Source organism: Peromyscus californicus, unplaced genomic scaffold (assembly GCF_007827085.1).
Source record: "Peromyscus californicus insignis strain IS unplaced genomic scaffold, ASM782708v3 Scaffold_19__1_contigs__length_69161282, whole genome shotgun sequence".
Taxonomy (NCBI): domain Eukaryota; kingdom Metazoa; phylum Chordata; class Mammalia; order Rodentia; family Cricetidae; genus Peromyscus; species Peromyscus californicus.
This window is the reverse complement of record NW_026294491.1, coordinates 66,166,216-66,188,592: the sequence shown is the minus strand read 5'-3', so window position 1 is coordinate 66,188,592 and position 22,377 is coordinate 66,166,216. Positions and strand designations below refer to the sequence as shown.

General features: G+C 35.9%; 1 protein-coding gene across 9 annotated transcripts in view; it reads left to right on the top strand.

Moving 5' to 3' along the window:
* Tbc1d5 (TBC1 domain family member 5) overlaps positions 1-22,377 on the top strand; it is a 477,512-nt gene that overhangs the window by 250,913 nt on the left and 204,222 nt on the right. For all 9 annotated transcript variants that reach the window (XM_052745614.1, XM_052745612.1, XM_052745611.1 and 6 more), the window contains 4 exons: positions 12,598-12,706; positions 14,106-14,195; positions 14,292-14,366; positions 16,471-16,538. In XM_052745614.1, the coding sequence (XP_052601574.1) occupies positions 12,598-12,706; positions 14,106-14,195; positions 14,292-14,366; positions 16,471-16,538 (342 nt within the window). The remainder of the gene's footprint in view (positions 1-12,597; positions 12,707-14,105; positions 14,196-14,291; positions 14,367-16,470; positions 16,539-22,377) is intronic.

Sequence of the window (22,377 nt, the reverse complement as noted above, 5' to 3'; positions counted from 1 at the left end):
TGAAGGACCTGTTTGATAAGAACTTTAAATCTCTAAAGAAAGAAATTGAAGAAGATATCAGGAAATCAGTTTTAAGATGACCCACAGACCAAATATTGCCACTTAATCTCTATTATTATTTGATTGTGTGAGCTTAAGTAGGATAAATAAGCTCTGGTTTTTAATTACTTCATTTTTGACACTGAATTTTGAACAGCAACTATAACACATAAGGAGCCTGCCTATGAATTAGATGTGTGGAATACCACTTGATTATCTAACATCCATTGGTAACACTGTCATTACTTCAGCTTTCCTTTCTTTTTCTTAATTTCCTTTTGGTTTTAATTATCTTTCTTTTGCTGAAGTTGATTTTTGTTTCATGAAAAAAAATTATCTTTCTAATGTGAAGATATATTAGTATTTTAAGAATTGGATTTACATACAGTTACACATAGTTTATATGGGAGGGATTTTTCTTTAATCTTATGTTTAACATCCATCTGATAATTTTATTTTCATTTCATGGAAGAAGCACCACAAGCTTCAGAGTTAAAGGGCACTTTCTGACCATAAAATGTGTGACCTTGACAGGTGGCAGTGGCACATGCCTTTAATCCCAATGCTCGGGAGGCAGAGCCAGGGGGATCTCTGTGACTTCAAGGCCAGCCTGGTCTACAGAGCGAGATCCAGGACAGGCACCAAAACTACACAGAGAAACACTGTCTTGAAAAAACAAACAAACAAACAAAAAGTGTGACCTTTCATTCCGGGGTCTGGTGTCAGAGCTATTGTCCTAATCTTCGTCCTTGGGGCTACCTTTGAACCAAGGAAAAAAATATTTACAGTTTTATACTTAATATATCTTCTTGAAACAATGAGAATTTTATTGTTGTTGTGGTGATGGTTGCTATTCCTGACCACCATGGAAATTGCTATGGAGACCATGCTGACTCCAACTTGTAGCAATTCTGCTTCCATTGCTTATCAGGATGTTTTTATTTTATGTTAGTTGAACTGATCCATATATTCTCTCTCTGACCTAATTATTGATCATTTGTGGCTTTAAAAATATGTTCTACTTTTAAAAAATTTAATTATTTGTAACTCTTCTGGCTGGTTTTGTGTGACAACTTGACACAAGCTAGAGTCATCAGAGGAAGAAGCCTCAGTTGAGGAAATGCCTCCATGAGATCCAACTGTAAGGCATTTTCTCAAGTAGTGATCAATGGGGAGGCCCAGCCCATGGTGGGTGATGCCATCCCTGGGCTGGTGGTCTTGGGTTCTATAAGAAGGTGGCCTGAGCAAGCCATGAAGAGCAAGCCACTAAGAAGCTCCCCTCTATAGCCTCTGTATCAGCTCCTTCCTCTGGGATTCTGCCCTGTTTGAGTTCCTGTCCTGACTTCCTTTAGTGATGAACAGCAATGCTGAAGCATAAGCCCGTTTCTCCCCAACCTGGTTTTTAGTCATTGTGTTTCATTGCAGCAATAGAAACCCTAACTAAGACAGTAGCCTTATGTTAACAGCTCACACTAGTTTGAGTTTGTATGGGACAATTATTTATTTTCTTTTTTCAGAAACTCTTTCAAACCTATTTTATTATCAAGAGGCAGGCTTTAGGTTTACTTATATGATCAGATGTAAACCCCTTCATATAAGCATGTGGATATGTTTATCTTTGTAAAGACCAGCATTAATTTGAAACCAGAGGGTAATCTACACAGAATCCCCTTACAATGAAAGTCCCTTCCCTTGGATACATGACTGCTTTTTCTTTAGATCACAAAGGAAACACCTGTTGTTAGCCCTACAGGTCACTGTTAGTATATGTGCATGCTATAATGTTTAGCTATATGCTGTTAAAAAATCAGTTAGCTATTTGATCAGTAATTTGAAGTATCTTACTTGAGGTATAATTTGAGAAAATAGTATTAAAATTAGAGTTCAAGGTAGAGTTATAAATCTTTAAAAATGTTAAGTCTGTTGGACAGCAGAGTTCTGCTTTAGAACTAGAGACAGCCTTCTTGTTGCTTGGATTTTGTTCTGTCCACAGGTCTCCCCCCCCGACCCTCACCATACTCTGTCTAATTCTCTCTTTTCTGTCTAAATAGGCTGAACTCTTTTTTCCATGCAAGAGGTTTAAGGGAGGATAAGAGGGGGTAAATAATCAACACAATGATCTGACCCAATTTTGTGCACTTGGCTCCTGATGGGACTTAAATAAGGAACTTCATTTTTTTTTTTTTGCTCCTACATCCACAGATGACATTTGTAACCATAATACAGAAGATCTATATATCCCTACCGTAGATCAACTAAAACATGTTCATTTCCTTTATACACTAAGCCAAAACCTTTTTCTCTCTTAGCTTCTTGACATCATCGAATTTCTAGCTTCAGTACTCTTGAACTGTGTAGTCGTTATTAAGTAAAAAGAGGACCCTTGAATGAAAATCATCAGGATACCGAAACAGTTAATCTGATCACAGAGGCAGCTACTAAGTGACTAGTGGATGTATATAGCATATTGGATGAAGATGCACAGGACAGAGCAATAATTGACATTTGGATTGGATGGGACAAAATAGTGTGAGATTGCACCACTAATTACTATGTGGCATAACATTTATGAGTTGTTTATTCTGGAAGGCTTCCATTTTACACTTTCAGAGTGCCAGTGGACTGGGATACCTGAAGTTATGACAGTGAAACTTTAAGAAAGAGGATAAAGGACTATCAATATATGCCTTTAAGGAACCTGGTAGTTAGGAGAAGGGCTGAGGAAATGGTTGGTGGTTAAGAGCACTTGCTGCTCTTGCAGAGGGCCTGGTTCAGCTCCCAGCAGCTCACAACTACCTGTCAGTCCAGTTCCAGGGTATCCAGTATCTTGTGGATCCCAGGCACCAGGAACCATGTGATTCATGTATATGCAAACATTCATACATATAAAAAAAATCTTTCAAAAATAGACATAAGGGAAATCCACTATAAAAACAGAATGGAGAAAAGGTCAAGAACAAAGCATAATGATAGATATGTGTGAAAATCATAGTTAAACCATTTATCTTTATGCCAACAAAAATTAATTTAAAAATAGAGCAAATAACTATGAAAACAAAACTGTTATTTAATGCAGAGACAGAGAACTTTGTGTTTTCAAAGTACATACAACATCAGAGAAAAATTACACGTGGATCTAGGGAATATCTTGGTAATCTCAGCATTTTCCTGCTGAGTTAAAAAAAAAAAAAGAAATCACTGCTATGATACATATAACTTTACCATGCCAGATACCTTGAATATCACTGTGTGTCTTTGAAAATTTTTAATTTTTAGCTGGGCTTAGTGGTGCATGTCTCTAATTATAGCAGTCAGAAGGCAGAGGCAGGAGGATGTCTGAGTTCAAGGGTCAAGCTGGTCTATATAGTGAGCTCCAGCACAGTTGAAGTTACATATCATGAAACCTTTTCTAAAACAAACAAAGGTATACTTTTTCTTTGTAAGTATACTGTTTGCATATTTTCTTTCTGAAAGTCCTCAATATGGTATATTCTAAAATTTGAACCTTGTTTGTGTATTAACAATGCCTTAAAAGTTTTGAATTGGGATGCTAAGCCAGCAAAGCCCATACCATGATTCTAAAGACCCCAGACTTGCAGAGTCTGAAGTGTTTCTAATGCAGTGCAGTAGACAGGGCCCTTGATCTGTAAGTGAGTGAGGTTCTCACTGTCTTTTGTGGAGAGATGTTTTTCTGTTTTGGGTTTTCACAGACAGTAGGAAATTGTTTTCCCAGAAATACTAATGCAAACTAACTTAAATGACCTCATACTAAAATTCATTTTATCATATAACCCATTTGTCTTCATTTTAAGCTATATTTTCTTGGTTCTTTTTAAATTTGTTGTTGAATTTGGTTTTATTTGGGCTTAAGACCCAGATCTTAGGCATAGTTCTTTTCAGCATGAGCCATTTTGATATCTTATAAACATATAATCATCTATGGAGATTTTCTCTCCTAACTTTAACATATACATGCGTGAGGGAGCTAGTGAAGGTGGCTGTGGCAGAACATCCTTGGGTCTAATAAGTGATGTAGTATAGACAGAAGGGAGGAAGTGGGCATCCCTGTGCCTCCTAGTTCTTATCAGTAGCATCATTCATTTAGGATGATTAAATACCATGTTGTAGCATCACGTACATAGCTATTTAAGCACATATATTATTTAGTGTTTGATGGTTGTTTTCTCTCCATGTGAGTTTGTGTCATGTGTGTTTTTGTCCTGATATCCCTTGAACCATAATAGTTGCTTCTTTTAAAACTGAATGTCTGTATGAATGGCATTCTTAAAACATTCCGAGCTTAGTTCAGGAACCATGAGCTACATGATGCTATTTAAGTTACAATAAAATAGGCAATTCCTCATTTGTACTAACCAGATTTCAGCTGCTTGGTTGATATATGTAATTGTAATTGTTATGGTGGAAAGAGGAATACAAAGCATATCTTTTACCTCAGATTCTATTGGATAGTGCTCACTTGGAGGTTGTCAAGTGGATGGTTGATTCATTGTAGTATTTTGTTCTGTTTTATATCATTTTTTGTTTGCTTTATCTCATTCATTCATTTATTTATCTATCTATGTATCATATCTATCTGTTTGTTTGTTTAATTATTTATTTATTGTAGACAAGGGAGTTTCTTGGTTACCGTTCTATTGTTGTAAAGAGACACCATGACCATGGCAACCAGAGAACATTTAATTGGGGGTTGCTTACAGTTTCAGAGGTTTTGTCCATTATCATGGTGGGGAGAATGGTAGCAGGTAGGCAAACATGTTACTGGAGAAGTAGCTAAGAATTCTACATCCAAATCTGCAGGCAGTTCGAAGAGTAGAAAGCCACTGGGCCTGGCTTGGGTTCTTGTAATGTCAAAGGCAATCCCCAGTGACATAGTTCCTCCAACAGGGCCACACTTCCTTAATCCTTGGTCTTTAAGCATTCAAGTCTATGAGCCATTTTTATATCAACTACCACATAGGACCTCTCTATGTAGTCCTGGCTGTCCTTGAACTTGCTGTGTGGACCATGTTGGCTTCTAACTCACAGAGATGCACAAGTCGCTACCTCTTGAGTGTTGAGATTCCAGTCATGGGCCACCACTCCCTGTTATTGTAGGCTTCTTGAGTGAAGATACTTCAAGGATACATGCATTGTTGAAGTGTATAACCATAGAAACGGTTCTACTCCTGGAAAAAATATATGTCTTAAGAGAGATTTGGCTTTTAGAAACCAAATAAATAAACATCCATTTCAAATAAACATTTGCTAAATAAATCCATTGCTAAATATCCATTTCAAAATTCATGGAAAATAATTTATTTCTGATACTATGAGTGTTCCTTTACAGTTTTTCTTGTATTATATAGTATATCATGTGCCACTCAATTTTCCCTCCCTCTTCTCAGTCTCTGCCTTATTCTCTCCTCTCATTGTTAAACACTTTTGTACTGTTCAGACTGCCCTTGACCTCATAAGTTTCCTGCCTCCTGACGGCCTAAGGTCTAGACCTACACCCCAATCCTTGACTTCCTTTGTCATATTCTCAAAGTCATATATCAAGCCCATACCAGTTACCTCAAACATCAAATAACTGAGGTCAACTGGGAAGGCAGTTCAGGAGATATAGTAGAAGTTACAGAAAGAATTTTCCCTTCTATATTAGTTAAATGTTTGAGAAATACCAGTACACCATGAAATACAAAGTTACTCCAGTTGTTATCATGGAGATTGTCTAACAGGAGAGCCTTTTCTTACCACATCTCTAAATGCTGATCCTTTGATTAGTAATATAATGATTTTTATTATTACTTCAATTAAAACCTGTATATATAACATTTTTATAAAATTGGAAATCTTCTAGTGAAACTTTTCTGGATTCCTCTCCTAAAAGTATGATTAAATGAATTCACCAGTTTCAATGTGACCTTGCATTTAAGGTCACATAAAGAATAAATGTGTTATAGCTACACGTCTCCAACTGTACTTTAATTTAGTTCTTTATATTCTAGAGAATGTAAGATTGGACTCAAGATTTCCAGTCCTCATGTATTCCAAACCTGAAATCAGAATTTTACAATAGATTTTAGCAATCTCCATGCAATAAACTAATCCTCACCTTTGTCTCAGTAACACCTTACTGCATAAGACCATATTTTACCTAAATGTATGAAGAAATTATTTTAAGTTTGTGGTAATTGTACATTCCATTTTATATATATGTACATATGTATGAGTGATATACCCTGATGTTTCATTATAGAGGAGAGAAAGGCTTGTAACTTTTTCAAAATTCCTGATAGAGGAAGCAAAAAGCCAGTAGAGTTACTAATTGCCTTTTAGAGATACGGAGTTCCCTCATTACCTGTGATTTCAGCTAAAAATGAGGTAATTACAGATACCATCAGTGTTTGTCTGCCTGATCTTGGCACCTGCAGACCTAGTGTTGCAGCTTACCGTATCCCGTGCCACACGCTATAGTTGTATGCTGACATACTTAATTTATACTCTCCATATTTCTGTTGATCCAGAGATGGTTCTTGTTCTGTTTGAATAGTATTTTTAAAGTCATTCCTTTAAATGGCATTACATAGAATATGGAGATTATGATACACTCCTTTTGCAGGTAGAAATCCTTAGTATGTTTTTCTATAAATTAGAAACATTTAAGATTGTCTCTTTTTCCTTTGCATGTGCTTAAAAAATGTGATCATAGATGATAGGACAAATTTTAAAATCTCACTTTATACATTAGGAATATCAAATTGTGCAAACACTTTGATATCAACGTTCCCTTTCTTCGTGCTTCTGGGGTTTTACACACTCAGTGCTGCTCCTCGGTCATCTTCATTCTTCCCTTTGACTCCATTACACTCTGTTGATCGCAACAAGGTGATGGTGGTTGTCCACCTTCCCTTCACAACTCCATGACCATCTCTGAGACCTCCTATCCCATTGCACTCTGACCACACAACCCAGAAGCCAGAGAATCCTCTTCCAGTTCCTTTTCCCATTTTCTGTAGCTTGTGCTTTTCACGGTGATAACCCTTCTCCTACCCTTGAGCAGGGTTAGGGTTAGCTCCATTGTCATTAGAGCTGCAAAGAGTAGAGCTTTCCAGTACTACTCAGTAGTCTGTGTACTCTTTCCCCTTACTATAGCCGTGTGAGTTTTATTTCCCCACCTCACTTTTATTTTATTTTATTGTATGCTGTTTGAGTTTTTTGTCACTCCTATGGAGACATTGTTCACCTCCAGACAATATCAAAAATTCAGATAGAAATCATCATATAAATGACACGCTCTTCTTAGAATATAGATATGTTCTGTAGTTGACCATAATCTGGATCACTGATTAAAGTTTTCTTCTCTTAATTTAGCACATAATTATGTATCACTTCAGTTACAAAATTATTAAACAATAGATTTAGAAGACACGGATTGTAAACTTCAACAGCATACATAAGACCTGTAAAAGTTCAAACAAGAAGTTTTTTGCAACTAATGCCTGCTGGAGAGGGAAGTCCAATTTTTTGAATGGAGTGATACTAGGTATATTAACCACACTCCTAGACAGTCTGATGCTTAACACTAGTTGTCCAATACAGAACTGACTCCATGTTTTCATCTCTTTCTTTGTATGCTCTGTGTGTGTGCGCGTGCGTGCGTTTTTGGGCTTTGGGTTTGCTTTCAGCCCCCCCCCTTTTTTTTTTTTTTTTTTTTGGTTTTTCGAGACAGGGTTTCTCTGTGTAGCTTTGAGCCTTTCCTGGAACTCACTTGGTAGCCCAGGCTGGCCTCGAACTCACAGAAAGCTGCCTGCCTCTGCCTCCCAAGTGCTGGGATTAAAGGCGTGCGCCACCACCGCCTGGCAGCTTTGACTTTTTTAAGAGAGAAAAAATATGGGATGGGGTGGGCAGAGAGTGTGTGTGTAGGGGAGGAGTTGGGGAAGGGGAAAGAATATGACCAAAATATGTATGAACAATTTGAAAAAGGTTTCACAATATAAATATTGGAAAGTACATTAAAAATTTTAATTGAAAACAGATATCTTTATAATCACTAGCTGTATTCATTCGTTGAGCATTCAGAGTAATTTCCTAGTTTAGGTGGAGTGACACACACCTTTAATTCCAGCACTCAAAAGGCAGAGGTAGGTGGATCTCTGAGTTTAAGGATAGCTTGATTTATATAGGGGGTTCCAGGTCAGTCAGGGTTACACAATGAGATGCTCTGTCAAAACAAAGGAAAAGTGATTTCCATGTCAGAAACAAAAAGCAAAACAAACCATTGCAGAAGGCTAACTATGGAACTCAATCTTAAAGGGAAGTCATCAGTTACTGTTGCAAAAACCTTGCTGATTTGTTGGTTTTGTTTGGAGTTTTTGAGGAACAGTTGCTACACACTTGGCCAGTTCTATTTACTCACAGTAGTCTCTTTGAGGAGCAACGCCATAATTTTAAGTTCTTGTCAACACTATATCAAATTAATTCCAAGGCAGCCACTGCTAATCAGTGTTTCAGTGCTGATTGTTTTCAGGGATCTGGTGCCTGCAATGGTAGAGTACTTGCCACTTGATGGCACTAATGCTTTTTTCAAAGGAGTTTTTGAAGGTCTAGGTTTCTACACCCAAAGCTCAGGGAATATTATAGATAAAAGGACCAAGATGTCTGTTGAAAGATTGTGTCGTCTGTATATACAACAGGGAAGCTTCACCCATGAACTTTCAATGATATGGTTGCCTGAATAACACATAAATAATGACACCACTAGTGGGTTTGCCAGACTGAATGTAGTCTGTCACACAAAGCCCCATTCATGGGTGAAGAGCTCCAGGCAACTAAGATTCCTTCAATGTTTCAATGTACCAGGTCATTCTTCACTGTGATCATATCACATCTTCTCAGTCAAGTGCTGACAGCTTATCTTCTGCCCTTACACCAAATATTAACTTAGGTCTGAGGAGAAAACATAAGATCTTATTTCTCTCCTGCTTAATTGACAGAGATCATTTTCCTTGTGCTGTCTGGATCATGCTTTGTCTTTAGTTTACTTGTTCTAGAAAGGTACTTTTCCTAATTTACATTGATTTGTTTTTTCTCTTGTGAGTAGTTTAATTTTTCTAAATATTTATTTTCTCATTTGAAAAGAGGAATTAAAGACACATAAAGAAACTGGATTCTATAGAGGTTAAAAGTTTTTTGCCTAGGTGGTGGTGGTGCAAGCCTTTAATCCCAGCACCCAGGAGGCAGAGGCAGGTGGATCTCGGTGAGTTTGAGGCCAGCCTGGTCTACAGAGTGAGTTCCAGGACAGCCAGAGCGAGCTACATAGAGAAACCCTGTATGAAAAAACAAAACAAACAAACAAAGAAGGTTTTTGCCTACAATATTACAATGAACTTTTTATCATTTGGTGGCATTATTGACAGGTTTTTGCTGTTCAGATCTGCCTACTACCCTGTACTCCTGATATATAGTATAAGGCAAAATTTGTTCACTACTTTTCCTTTACTTTTGCTAAATAAATTGAAAGTCTCTACAACCAAGTCCTTAGTATTTAATATTATTTTCCCCCAACTTCAGGATCAGTTAAGTCTATCATTTATATTTATGCTTATTTAAAAAAAATTCATAGTGCTGGAGAGATGGCTCAGAGGTTAAAAGCACAGAATGCTCTTCCAGAGGTCTTGAGTTCAATTCCCAGCAACCACATGGTGACTCCCAACCATCTACAATGAAATCTGGTGTCCTCTTCTGGCATGTAGGCAGAACACTGTATACATAATAAGTAAATAAATCTTTTTTAAAAAACTTCATTTTGGTTCAGCTCCTCTAGAACATCTTGCCCTTTGTAGTCTATTTAACATCAGATAGATCAAATCTTGTAAGTAAAATTTCAGTAGCTGTGATTTGAATTATTTTATATTTGGAGTTTTAATTATAATAAAACCATTTCTTCTACCCAAGAGCTTTGTTAATTTTACTATTGTTGGTTTAGAAATGTGTCTGCAAATAATATAAAATACCTTGGGGTAACACTAACTAAGCAAGTGAAGGACCTGTATGATAAGAACTTTTAAGTTCCTAAAGAAAGAAATTGAAGAAGATATCAGAAAATGGAAAGATCTCCCATGCTCATGGATAGGCAGGATTAACATAGTAAAAATGGCAATCTTACCAAAAGCAATCTATAGAAATGTGTCTGTCCACTACCCTAACTTTACACCCCCGTTGTGTCTCTATGAATGCTAAGCACTTAGTAGGCACTGCATAAATATTACTTTTTATCACAGTTTATTGGTCAAATACTATTCCATAGAATAGACAGTAGATTACCTTGTGGCCTTTGTGTGCCTCTGTTGTTAGAGGTTTTCTCAACTTGAAATGCTACACCTTAATTAGAACTATATGTATGAATAGGTTTAAATGATTGCAAATTTCAGAGATATTCAAATTCATTTGCCCCAGGCTCCTTTCCTCTGCACCAGTCAAGGCACAGGGTCTTATTCATCACACCTAATAATTGTGCTTCATTATTTAAGGAGCACATAACTTAACCTTAAAAGCCTACTTTACTTGACAGGATGGCAGTCTAGCTAGAGACTGAAAGTCACTAACTCATACTTCTTTTTTCCTTATCCAGAGTTATTGATGTTTTCAGGCCATGAAAGTACTTGTTTTAATTTGTTTATTGGTTGTTGTTTTGTTTTTGTTTTTTTTTACAAATTAAGTTTAATTTGGGATTCAAAATACATTTTAAATCTGTTGTTTTTGTTCACAGGCTACAAGCTGAGACATATCTCTATAATGTGCTTCTGTATCTGATCTTTGAATATATCTAAGAACTTGATAAAAACACAGTATGGGTGTATGTGTGGGACTCATCGGAATTGAAAAACACTCATTTACTATTTAACCCGCTGAGTTCATTTAGTGCTGCACATGCATGTAGGCACCTAGATTCATCCACTGGGGCATGGGTAATCTACCAGTGGCCTATATTAGTCAAGGGTCTCTAGAGTAACAGAATTTACAGAATAAATCCGCCCCCCCCCCCCCCCCGTGTGTGTGTGTGTGTGTGTGTGTGTGTGTGTGTGTGTGTGTGTGTGTGTGTGTGTACAGATCTTCCCACCTCAAAAGATCTGGATTAAAGGTGTTTGGATTTTTGATTCCTCACAGATGTTCCCTCCACTTTTAAGTTTTGGTTAATTCCAGGTGTAGTCAGGTTGACAACCAAAAATAACCATCACACTTCTCCCCAAGCAACCATAAACTACCAGTGCTCCTCAGCTAGACCCTCCCCACTCAGTGTTGGAATTTTAAACTGAATTGATCTTTGCAGGCCTTGTGTAGGTAACCACAGCTGTTGTAAATTCATGAATTCAGCAGCCATTATGGCACTTTTAAAAAAAAGAAAAGTGTGACCTGCACTGGGGACTGAAATGCCTATGCCATGGCAATACTCACTGAACTATATTCCCAGTCCTTATAACATTTTCTCAAGATAGATATTATTGTGTCCTTTCCCAACATACATGGAATCTGGCCCATAACGGTCTTGTGTTTCTAAGGTTTCAGTAGCTTTCTTCTTTAGGATATCTTTCTTCAGAGATTGTATCTGGGATTTTGGCTTTGATACTGAATTTTATATCTTAGGTCAATTTTATTGTAGTATTATAGAATTTAAGGGTAATTTCATGAAGCTGATCTCAGTAGTCTCAACTGTTGACAAATGACTCTTATTGTTTAGTTTGGTGCAAGATCCTGGGAATATGGGTCTGATTCCTTTAGTCAACCTCAGTTAATGGTTTGGGACAATTAATTTCCAATTGCTTCCCAGTAGAGCAGATTTACTTGTATATTAATGAGGCACAGGTGTGGGCCCCTGGTGCCTGCATGCCTGTGAGGCATATTTCAGTTGTTTGTCTACTCAGCCACAGACTGCAAGGTATTCAAGCTTGCCTTTAACAGTTTTTACACTGAGACTCCTACATTTTTTGATGTTTTCTTGAAATTTCTCTGCACCTGTTAACATTTTCACACTGATCATGTAGAAAGAAGCTATGGAGATTTCAATAGGAAACATGCATAGTTTAAAAAGGTGGTATTCTATTACATTTAACTGTCCAGCCTAGCAGAAAACAAAATAGGATTATTTGAAGAGTTATTTCATGTGAGAAGTCAGTATAACCAACAGGCTACTTCTTTTTTTGGAAACAGGTGTACTTTTGTTACTAGATAAATAAGTCATATATTTTTATTGACTCATTTTTCTTACTTATTCACTGAACTACACTACCAGTGTCTTCAAGGAAATGGAATACCCTCCATAGACATTACATATTTCAGAAGCTAGGATAATTATAGCGATCTACATATTCATTAAATCTACAGAAGAACTGTGTCCAAGAAGACAGCCATTCGTTCAGATACAGAACACCCCTAAATATATGAATTTTAAAAGTTAAATTTCTTAAGCTATTTAAAATTAGTTTCTTGTAGCACACTCCTCTTGTAGTAGAAGGATTTTAACAAAAGGACACCACTGATCTGGTTTTTTTCCTACAGGAAAGAATGGGAAGAACTATTTGTAAACAACAATTACTTGGCAACAATAAGACAGAAGGGGATTAATGGGCAGCTGAGAAGCAGCAGGTTCCGCAGCATCTGCTGGAAGGTAAGAAGGAAATATTTATTTACAGTTTGTGGTAGCAGTGTATGAGCACATTACCTGATGCCCTGGAAGATTACCCACACAGGGATCACTGAAGTTTCTAGGATATGTAACTTTTCTTTTCTTTTTTTTTTTTTTTTTGTCATTTATGTTTACCTTTCATAGGACATTTACTAATAAGGTTGAACCACCTGGGCAAGTGGAGCTAGTAAATGAATCCTTTGAAGTAACTCTTTCATTTCCTTTAATGGTGAACGTTTCAGAGCAGTGCTATTAAATGACCTGGAGGAGGCTTTTTCAGAGGTTCTGAAGTTGGGCAGGATAGTGGAGGGCAAGCTTGAAGTTTGAGCCTCTGTCATCTTGTCATTCTCCTTTTGTCTTACTAAAGAGCACATGGAAAAGACTTAACATTCTTTTGTTAGAAACATAAAATGGAGGACAACCAGGAGAGTAGAAGGAAATTGGGTCATTCTCCTTCGGAGAGAAGGGTCATTGGTTACCAAAAGTGGTAATGATGATCTGCAGTCATCATTTTAATTGCTTTGGAAAAATTAGCCCTTTTTGTTCTCTAAAATGAATGAATTTGGATGTAGACTTGTTTTTTTAAATGACCTCTATCAGTATTTTTAAGTCTGTCTGCATAATTTGAGATTGCAAAGTCTGTGCAAATCAAAACAATAAGACATACATGATGTATTATATAGTTCTAGATTTAATAATTTAGATTTAATAATGAAAATACATTTTTCTTTCTTTAGAGGCAGACAGGAGACCTGCTGTTAGAAAATTTGTATTCAAAATTAGTGCCCCACCCTCATTCCCTGTTGTTTAACTTTAAGTATATTTCGTTTACTAAAAATAAACCTAAGTCTGGATTCACTTTATTAGCGTATTAAACTAAGTTAAATCAAATTTGTCATTTGAAGAATGTATTTTGATAAGCTGATTGCCAGTTCTAAATTACATTCTCTGCTGTTAAACTTGCAGCCTCACTTCTGTGCCCTCAGCCTTCAGGCCTCAGGCCACAGACTTGATGAAATCCTAGGGACTGCTTACCAGGTGTTGTCTGCAGTAACTTCCTGTCATTCCCAGGGAGATTAGATGTGAACTTCCATGTGCTTTCCTCCGTTTTTTAGAATATATTTTGAAGAAAGCTTAAATCTATTTTGTGGTTTAACTTTTTAATTCTTGCTTTTAACTATTGATTATTTAGTTTTTGACTATTCTAACCATATTTTTTATATATCCATGAACATATTATTGGCAATTGAAATGATTATATTGAATGGGACATGTCATGAATGGGGTCTTTCTTTAAATTTTCAAACGATCTTATTTAGCCTGGTTTTCATACCTAGTAGGTTTCTTTTTTTACAAAATTTTCTTTTTCTCCCCCCAACAGCTCTTTCTTTGTGTTCTTCCTCAAGATAAAAGTCAATGGATAAATAGAATTAAAGAACTAAGAGCATGGTATAGCAGTATTAAAGAAATAGTAAGTAAAAAGTCAATGTAACTCATGCAGTTATTTTCATATGCTTACTTTAAAGTACTAGCCTCTGATCTTTTGATATATCTCTTTCTTTACCAGCATATCACTAATCCCAGGAAAGTTGTTGGCCAACAGGATCTGATGATCAACAATCCCCTTTCACAAGATGAAGGAGTAAAGTTCCTTTTTATTATGTTTGTTTGTTTTAAAATTATTTCATTATTTTTTATATGTGTGTGTGTTTTGCCTGCGTGTAATGTCTGTGTACTATGTGTGTGCTTAGTGCCTTTGGAAGCCAGAGGAACATGGTAGATCCCCTGAAACTGGAATTATGGGTGGTTATGAGCCACGATATGGGTCCTGGCAACCAAACAAAGTTCTCTGCATTAATAGCCAGGGCTCTTAACTATTGAGGCATCTCTCGAACCCTTTCTTTATTCTTGTTCCAACCTTTTTCATTCTGAAAAACATGCTTTAATGATTTATGTCATCTGTATAGGATAAGGGTACTTTATATGAAAATCCCTATGTAAATAATTTATTTCATGCCCTGTGTTTTCATTATTCTAAATACTAACTACCTAAATCCTGATTTTGTGTATGTGTGTGTATACACACCCATAGAGGTCAGAGGTGGATGTGGTGTCCTGCTCTATCATTCTTTGCCTTGTTCCCTTGAGACTAGGTCTCTCACTAAAGCTCAAGCTTGCTTTCGGCTAGACTGTCTGACTAGGATCCACCCACATAAGTTATAGCCACATAAGGCTGTGCTCAGCTTTGTATATGGATGCTGAGGACTCAAACTCAGGTTCTCATGCTTGTGTCTCACCTGCTGAGGTATCTACTCAGCACCTGTGGGCCCCTCTCTTAAAGGTGCTACCACCTCCCAACAGCGCTAAGCCACTAAGCCTTTGCAAGCTTTCACAATCTACACCATAGCAATTTCTCTTGAGTTATCCACTGTACTCTAAATTATTTCTTGCTTTTTAAATGTAGGAATGCTCCGTTTTTGAAAAGTGAATGTTAATTTTAGCTTGGCTGTTGTCTTCCAAAATATATTTCATTGTTATTATAAATTTTATACTTGATTTTGACTTTAAGCATGTTGACATTAATATGAGCTGTGTTTCAACATAAAAACTGGCTACCTGTTTTCTTGGACTCGGTTTTCCTTGGTAGAAAATTTGCCAGAATTTGACTAATTTAATTAAAAACATTAATCCATTAGAACATAGGGAAATATATGCTTTGTGTATTTGTTCCTGGCTAACTTTCAGTCTGAATAATTAACTGCTAATTATAGGCTTGTGTTCACATTCTAAGAATTTTTCATGTTCAAAATTAAATTAATTTCAGATACTTGCCTCCAAGCCTGACCACCTTGGTTCAATCCCTGAGACATGTGTGTATGTGTCAATGGATGGGTGTGTGCGCACGCGTGTACATGCATGCTTATGTGGGGAAGTGCAAGGGGTCTCATAAGAACTAAATGTAAAATAGAAGAGTGTCCCTGAGGATAGTGGTATCAGGGTTCCAATGGAGAGGGAAGCAGCTAAGAAACACCTTAAAAGTGTACACTTGGCAGAACTGTCCCTAGAAGAAAGCAACTACCTGTGGTGACTGTGGAGGAGCTCTTATTGCAGTGGAGTGTAGGACAATTCTTACTTAACAGAGACTGTATAACTTACCACTTGTTGCTGCTCTACACCTGTGTATTTAATTGAGAAAAATACTTTTTCCCATTTTATAGATATATTAGTATTTTTCTTTGCTATAGTACCATAAGATATTAAATAATTTTTAGATGCTTGGTTTTGTTCTTTTGTTTTTTTTAAGAAAGAGCCCCACTGCATGGTCTTGGCAAGACTGAACCTTGCTCGGGCTGGCCTCAAACAGATCTGCTTGCCTCTGCCTCCAGAATGAAGGGATTAAAGGTATGTGCTACCTTACCCTCTCACTAAGTAATTCTTAGACTTTCCCCAAGTTTATATTTTGAAAATGTAAATGCCTCTTAGACTAGACAACAGTAGTGGAAGTGCCCTTCATTTTACAGAGATGATGAAATTTCAAAACTGCATATAGGAAGGAAGTGAAAAAAAAAGTAAGCTTTTGAATTAGACCAGATTTTAATAAAAATATTTCTGTCAGGTTTCCTATCTGAGAAATCGAAAATGACAGCTTTGAGAAGGATAAATTCAATCACTTAAATTATTAAATTGAAGTCATAAAAGTCAAGTAATGTGAGATTGTTTTAATTAGGTTATTCTCATTTTTCCAGAGTCTTTGGAACAAGTTCTTTCAAGATAAAGAACTGCGATCCATGATTGAGCAAGATGTCAAAAGAACGTATGTAGAGCTGTGTTTTGTTCACTAATTCAAAATGATGTTACTTCTCTGTAATTTTAAGACAATATGAGATCCATAGAGGACCTTAATTGACTGCAATATTCTACTTGCTTAATGCAAAGTTATTTTTTTAAAGAAATTTTGATTCTACAGATTTTTGTCTTAAAGTTTTCAAAATATTCAAAATAAACTACACATCAACCAAAGAATGTTACCTTTATGAATTTCTGATAGTTCACATTATTCTGAAAGAGTTGTGTTGTATGATTATTTATATTGGTAATACTTGGTCAGCTTATCTCTGTGTATACATTTGAATTGCCTTCCACCAGATTACTCTGTACCGCTTTCTTCCTGTCTACTATGATTATCCTTCTTGCTTTTCTCTGGGTGCTATTCAGGTGTGTAAATAACCTGTTCTGTTACTCTACTCAGTGTTCATATGAAAAAGCCACTTCTTTTTGCATAGTAAATGTCCTATCACTATTACAAATCAGACCTCATCTTTCTGCACTATCTGTTGTGAAATACTTGGGATTTGCCTCAGAGATGGAGTGTGAGTTCTAGGTAATGCATGTTATAGCTATGGTCAAATTACTCTGAGTATCCTCTATATTGGTGTCCTTTCCTGTAAATTTAGATAATAGTAGTTACCTCACAAAGTTTTTATGGCGTAATTACTTAAGGTTGATTATCCCTTGCCAGAATTTCTTGGGAGCAGAGTGTCATTTTGACTGTCCATGTAGACTTTGCCAGTTAGTAATCCTTAATTCAAAAATTCCGAAATCTAAATGTTTCAAAATTCAAAACTTCTTGAATATCGATTCAATACCCTCAAAATTTTGGATTTTGGATTTTGAATTTAGGGATGCTCAGCCTCCATGCAAAGTAAAGTAGTGATTTAGATAGGTTTGTGTTTCAACTGTTATACAATGTTAGTAAAGTTAATCATTGTAACTGCACTTACTATGAAACTCCAGGAGAGTGCATTAGAAATATGTAATGTTCTGCAGCTTTTCCAGTGTGTTCCATTGTAATTCTGTCTATAACAATGTCAGGCCTCTAGCTTACTGACATTCAAATCTTTCTTGTATGTCCCAAAACACTGAAGAATCAGATGACTTGAACTACTACCATATTACCTGCACTATTCAACAGATGGAATTTTCTGCTTTAAAAATGACAATAATTCAAAAGAATCAGGAGTTGAGAGATCAGCTAAACTGCAGCTAATATGTGAAGTGGGAATCGTTTTCATTATCTTGCCTCTCCCAGTTAGTTCAGGAGTCACCCATTTTTTAAAATAAGTTCTTCTCAGAGGGCAGTGATTGGTCTCTGTAGTGCCAGTTTATAGAAACTAAAGCACCTTTGTGTTAGCACATATGAGGCCCATAGAAAATATTGATTCTTTTGAAAATACAGGGTTAGGGTTAACATAGAAGAACTTTGGTAATCAATGTCTGAAAAACAGACTTCATGGTAATAAAACATAGAATTACATGTTACTATCCAAATAGTAGCAGTATTTGGTCTGGAGTTTTGTTGTTGTTTGGGGTTTTTTGTTTGTTTGTTTGTTTTCAAGACAGGGTCTCTCTGTGTAGCTTTGGAGCCTGTCCTGGCAGCGTTTGTGTTTTAAAAGTGTCAAAACTATTACATCTCAGAGGAAGGATTTTTATTCATCTTTCTGTAAATATTAAATGGAAGTGGAGAAGTCATGGCACTGGTCTAGAACCACATACCATAGTAGTCCAGAGTGGTCAAAAAATATGAAATGAGAGAGGAGTATAAATTGTTATAAGCAACCCAAGTAAGACTTGGTTCATCAGTTTGCTTACTTAGCTCAACTATTTCTCCCTGGCTATGTAAGAAACTGTTAGATCTTGAAAACTGTTTTTTGTTTGTTTCTTTGGTTTTTTTTTAACTGTTCTGGTTTTTTGTTTTGTATTCTAGGGTTTTTTCCCCCTCAAAAATATAAGATATGTGTATCAATACATATAGAGTTAATTTTTCTTTGTTTTTTTTTTTCCTTTTTTTTTCTACTAGTGTATTTGAAGGCAAGTACAAGATTCAAAGTAGGTGTCTAGGAGAGCCTATAGCTCAGAGTGTAGCTGGGGGTCAGGCTGATCCATCTCTAGCTTTCCTTGAAGTCTCTCTATATATATTAGAGGAAGTTGCCATGCCTTCTCTATTGAAAATTTCATAGTCCTTTAATCCCAATACTACAGAGACTGAGACAAGGAGATCTCGGGGAAATCTAGGCCAGCCTGGTTCATGTTGCAAGAATCTACCTCAAATAAAACAAAACAAAAACTGAAGAACAAGAAAAAAAAAAATTGCAGAAGACTTAGTATTGAAGGTAGGGTAACTAGTTTTACTTTAAAGCCACCAAATTGGAAAATCATCCAAGTCTAACAGCTTGAATATTATTACCACTTTGCATCTGGTGGTGGTGGTGGATGGTTGGTTTTGAAACAAGGCCCTAGTTGTCCTTGAGTTCCCTACAAAGCCAAGGATGAGCTGAAACTCATAACCTTCTTGCCTTTACCTCCCAAGTGCTGCGATTAAAGGCATGAACCACCATCCCTAGCTCCTAGTGATCGAAATGATCTCCATCATTTTCAATTGAATCTATAAAAATTATGAGCAATACAATGGAAGAAAAAAAATGCAGCTCAGAGATGTTTATACTTTCTTAAGTTGTTACTTAATAATTTAGGGTTTTTAAAACATATATTGTGTCCTCTGTTGAAGGACATTGGTGGATACGAGAGGTATGTGATCACAGGATTTATTTTCCTGTGCTGAAAGGAGGAATTCTATAAGCACTTATAAAACGGGGAGAGTTATCAGGTTGATAACAGCTCTGGAGAAGTAACGTAGAACAGTGAGTAGGTACTGAGAAAATAGCTCGAGCTATATTGGCTTTAGGGACAGTGATTGGAGAAGGCATCTCTGAAAAGAAGAAATTTGTACTGAGATGTGGAAAACAAACCTCCATGACCACTCTTAGAGCTCTCACAGAGGAGGTACTTCAGGCAGTGGGAACACTTGTTCAAAAATTCCCCCTGAAAATGAGTGTTGAGAGGAACCCAGTGAAGTTATGTATGGCTAGAACTAAGTAATTTAAGGAAGAAAATCTAAAAATATAGGAATCCCTACATAAACCATGCTTAAAACATACTAAGAAGTTTGGATTCGTCTCTATTTGTAATGGGCAGCTGTTGGAAGATAATTCCGAGTCTTCAGAGGTAAAGGATGGTAATGACTTAAACTGACAATGCAGTATTAAAGATGGGAGCAAATAGACTGATGACACACAGACTTGGGTTATTATATGTGTTTTTCTTACTAGTACTGTTTAATTATTACTGCTCTGCTTAGAGTTTTTAACCTCCTGTCTATAGGCTGTTGTTTAATTGTTCTCATTGGATGTATTTGGTATCTTTTCTACTCCAGTCCATTCCTTATGCTCAGTCCAATCACTATTCTCAAAGCAAATTTATAATCCTACTGCTTTATAATCTAAAACCTGTGACTGTCTGTGGCCACAGAAAAATAGATTTGCCCAGTTTCTCTAACACATATATAATTCCCTTTCACAGTGTTATTTCCTGTCATTATTCCATGAACAGGTTGTGCCTAGCATTCTACTTACCCACTGCTTGTTGTCAGGTCCCTGCTACTCGCCATGTCCATGACACATTTCATGGGCTTTCCCTTTGGATTTTTTAAGTGCCTATTTTGCATTTTGTTGAATTTTCCTGTAACTTTTATATGATATTTAACTTTGGTCTTACATTTATTTAAGTCTATCTCATATGCAGTCACAACATTTTTATTAATCTCCAAGGTTCTCAGACACGGTAGATACCAGAATAACTATGATATGTACCCAGTAAGAAGTTCAAGTCTTAGGGGAAAGCAGTCTAAGGGGAAAGCAGAAAAAAGAAATCAGAAGATCAGTTGGTGCCGTAGGGGAAGCCGTGTGTCCAAGCCCTCTGCTGTTCGTCTAGTCTACTTCCCATCTTGTGGCTAGACCCAGAGAAAGCTAAGAAAGGCCACTTTGTTTTGTTGGTGGTGGTTTTTGACTTAGGTTGGGTTGTTTGTTTTTTTTTTTTTTTTTTTTTTTTTTTTTTTTGGTCTCAAGACACATTGCTAAATTGACACCCAATTTTTAAGGCCAGTCATGATGATAGTCAATGACAATCAGTGTTGCTTAGCTCTCACTCTACTTCTTAACGTCTTTTCAGTCTTACAAGACACATTTAAAAAAATATACCTGAGTTTAAATAAGACAATTTGATTGTTGGATTTATTTGATCTGGATAGTCACTGTGTTAAATGGTTTCCTCTTGAATTATTTTAATATCCATTTTAAGCCACTACTTAGTTTTACTTCAAGAGGTTTATATTCATTTCACATTAATTGTTCCTAATCTCAGGCTAATGAAGTTGTAACTATCCCGATTTTTATTACAGAAACAAAGCCCTCATACAATGTAAATCAAAGAATGTCCAGTCTCTAGAATTTCTAATTTAGAGTTTGAATTGTTCTGAAAAAAAAAAATTGCCACATTTTTATCAAAAGCTCCAATGTTAGCAATTTTAAATTTTAACATTATTTAAAATAACTGAGTTCAGGATGCAATAGGATTTTCATACTAGATGCAAAAGAAGTATGTTATTTGGTCTATCAAGGTCTATTCTAAAAATATACAACATCTATAATACCATTTGCAGATTAACATACTATGAGCTTTGCCAAATAGTCTCATCTTTTCGTTAGATATAGTCTGTCTCCTAAAGTAGATGATTAAAGTTCTTTGAGTTAGTGTTTTTCTTTTAACTTCAGCCATATTTAAAATTTGCCTGTTTGCCTGTAAGATTTGCTGGTCATTATTTTTAACTTTTGATCTTTTTTATTCTCAGTAATTACTAACATTTCATATAGTTCTATTTCCTATGTGAGTCTACATGATGCAGTTAGTCATTTTCACTTTTTTTGAAAGATGCAATATTTTTATTTTAGAGCTTGTTCTTTTTTATAATTTACATATAGGCCAAATAAAATTTTGTATCCTCGCTTAAAAAAATATCATTTACCATTTTGAGGACTAATTAATGATTGCAAAATTCCCTTTTAGACTGTAAATATGTACTAGTCACTTGGTTAGAAATCATGTATCAGTGACTAAGGTAATTTTGAATAAAATTTTAAAATTAAGTCTCATTTACATTAATTGCATATGAGTCTTAACAGCTATTGGACAGACCTATGTAGACTGTTTCTAACTTTGCTGAAGGTTCTGTTGATCAGTACTATATAGATAATTGTTATTTTATTGTTCAGTATAGTATATGAATCTGCTTTAGGTTTTATCCATACTGGATATGTAAGTGGCATATGCTGATATTTGCATTGTTTTCTCTTCCCTTGAGAAATCTCCAATTTTTATAATAAATAAGACTTACATAGGTTTTGGTCAAGTGTAATTAATTCTCTGTTGCATTGTGATATGCTCATAGCAAGTAGACAATTGTTGAAAAATCCTGATATATCAGTGCTATCCAAATGATTTTACATAACTAATTTATTTAATTATTATTCTTTTAAATGTGAAGTCTGCCTTCGCCTTCACTCCCTTTTCTGCAGAAGTACTCCCAGAATGTCCTAATTGTTGGAATATTTTACACAGTTTCCTTAGAATCTATTTTTTATTTAAATTAAAAACAAATTCCTCTGGGGAAAAGGGGATTTTACAAGCAATTTCAAAGCAGAATTGATTTTGGTGTGTGTTAATGCAGACAATCTGCCCAGTGTTAAAATGTTACAGGGGAA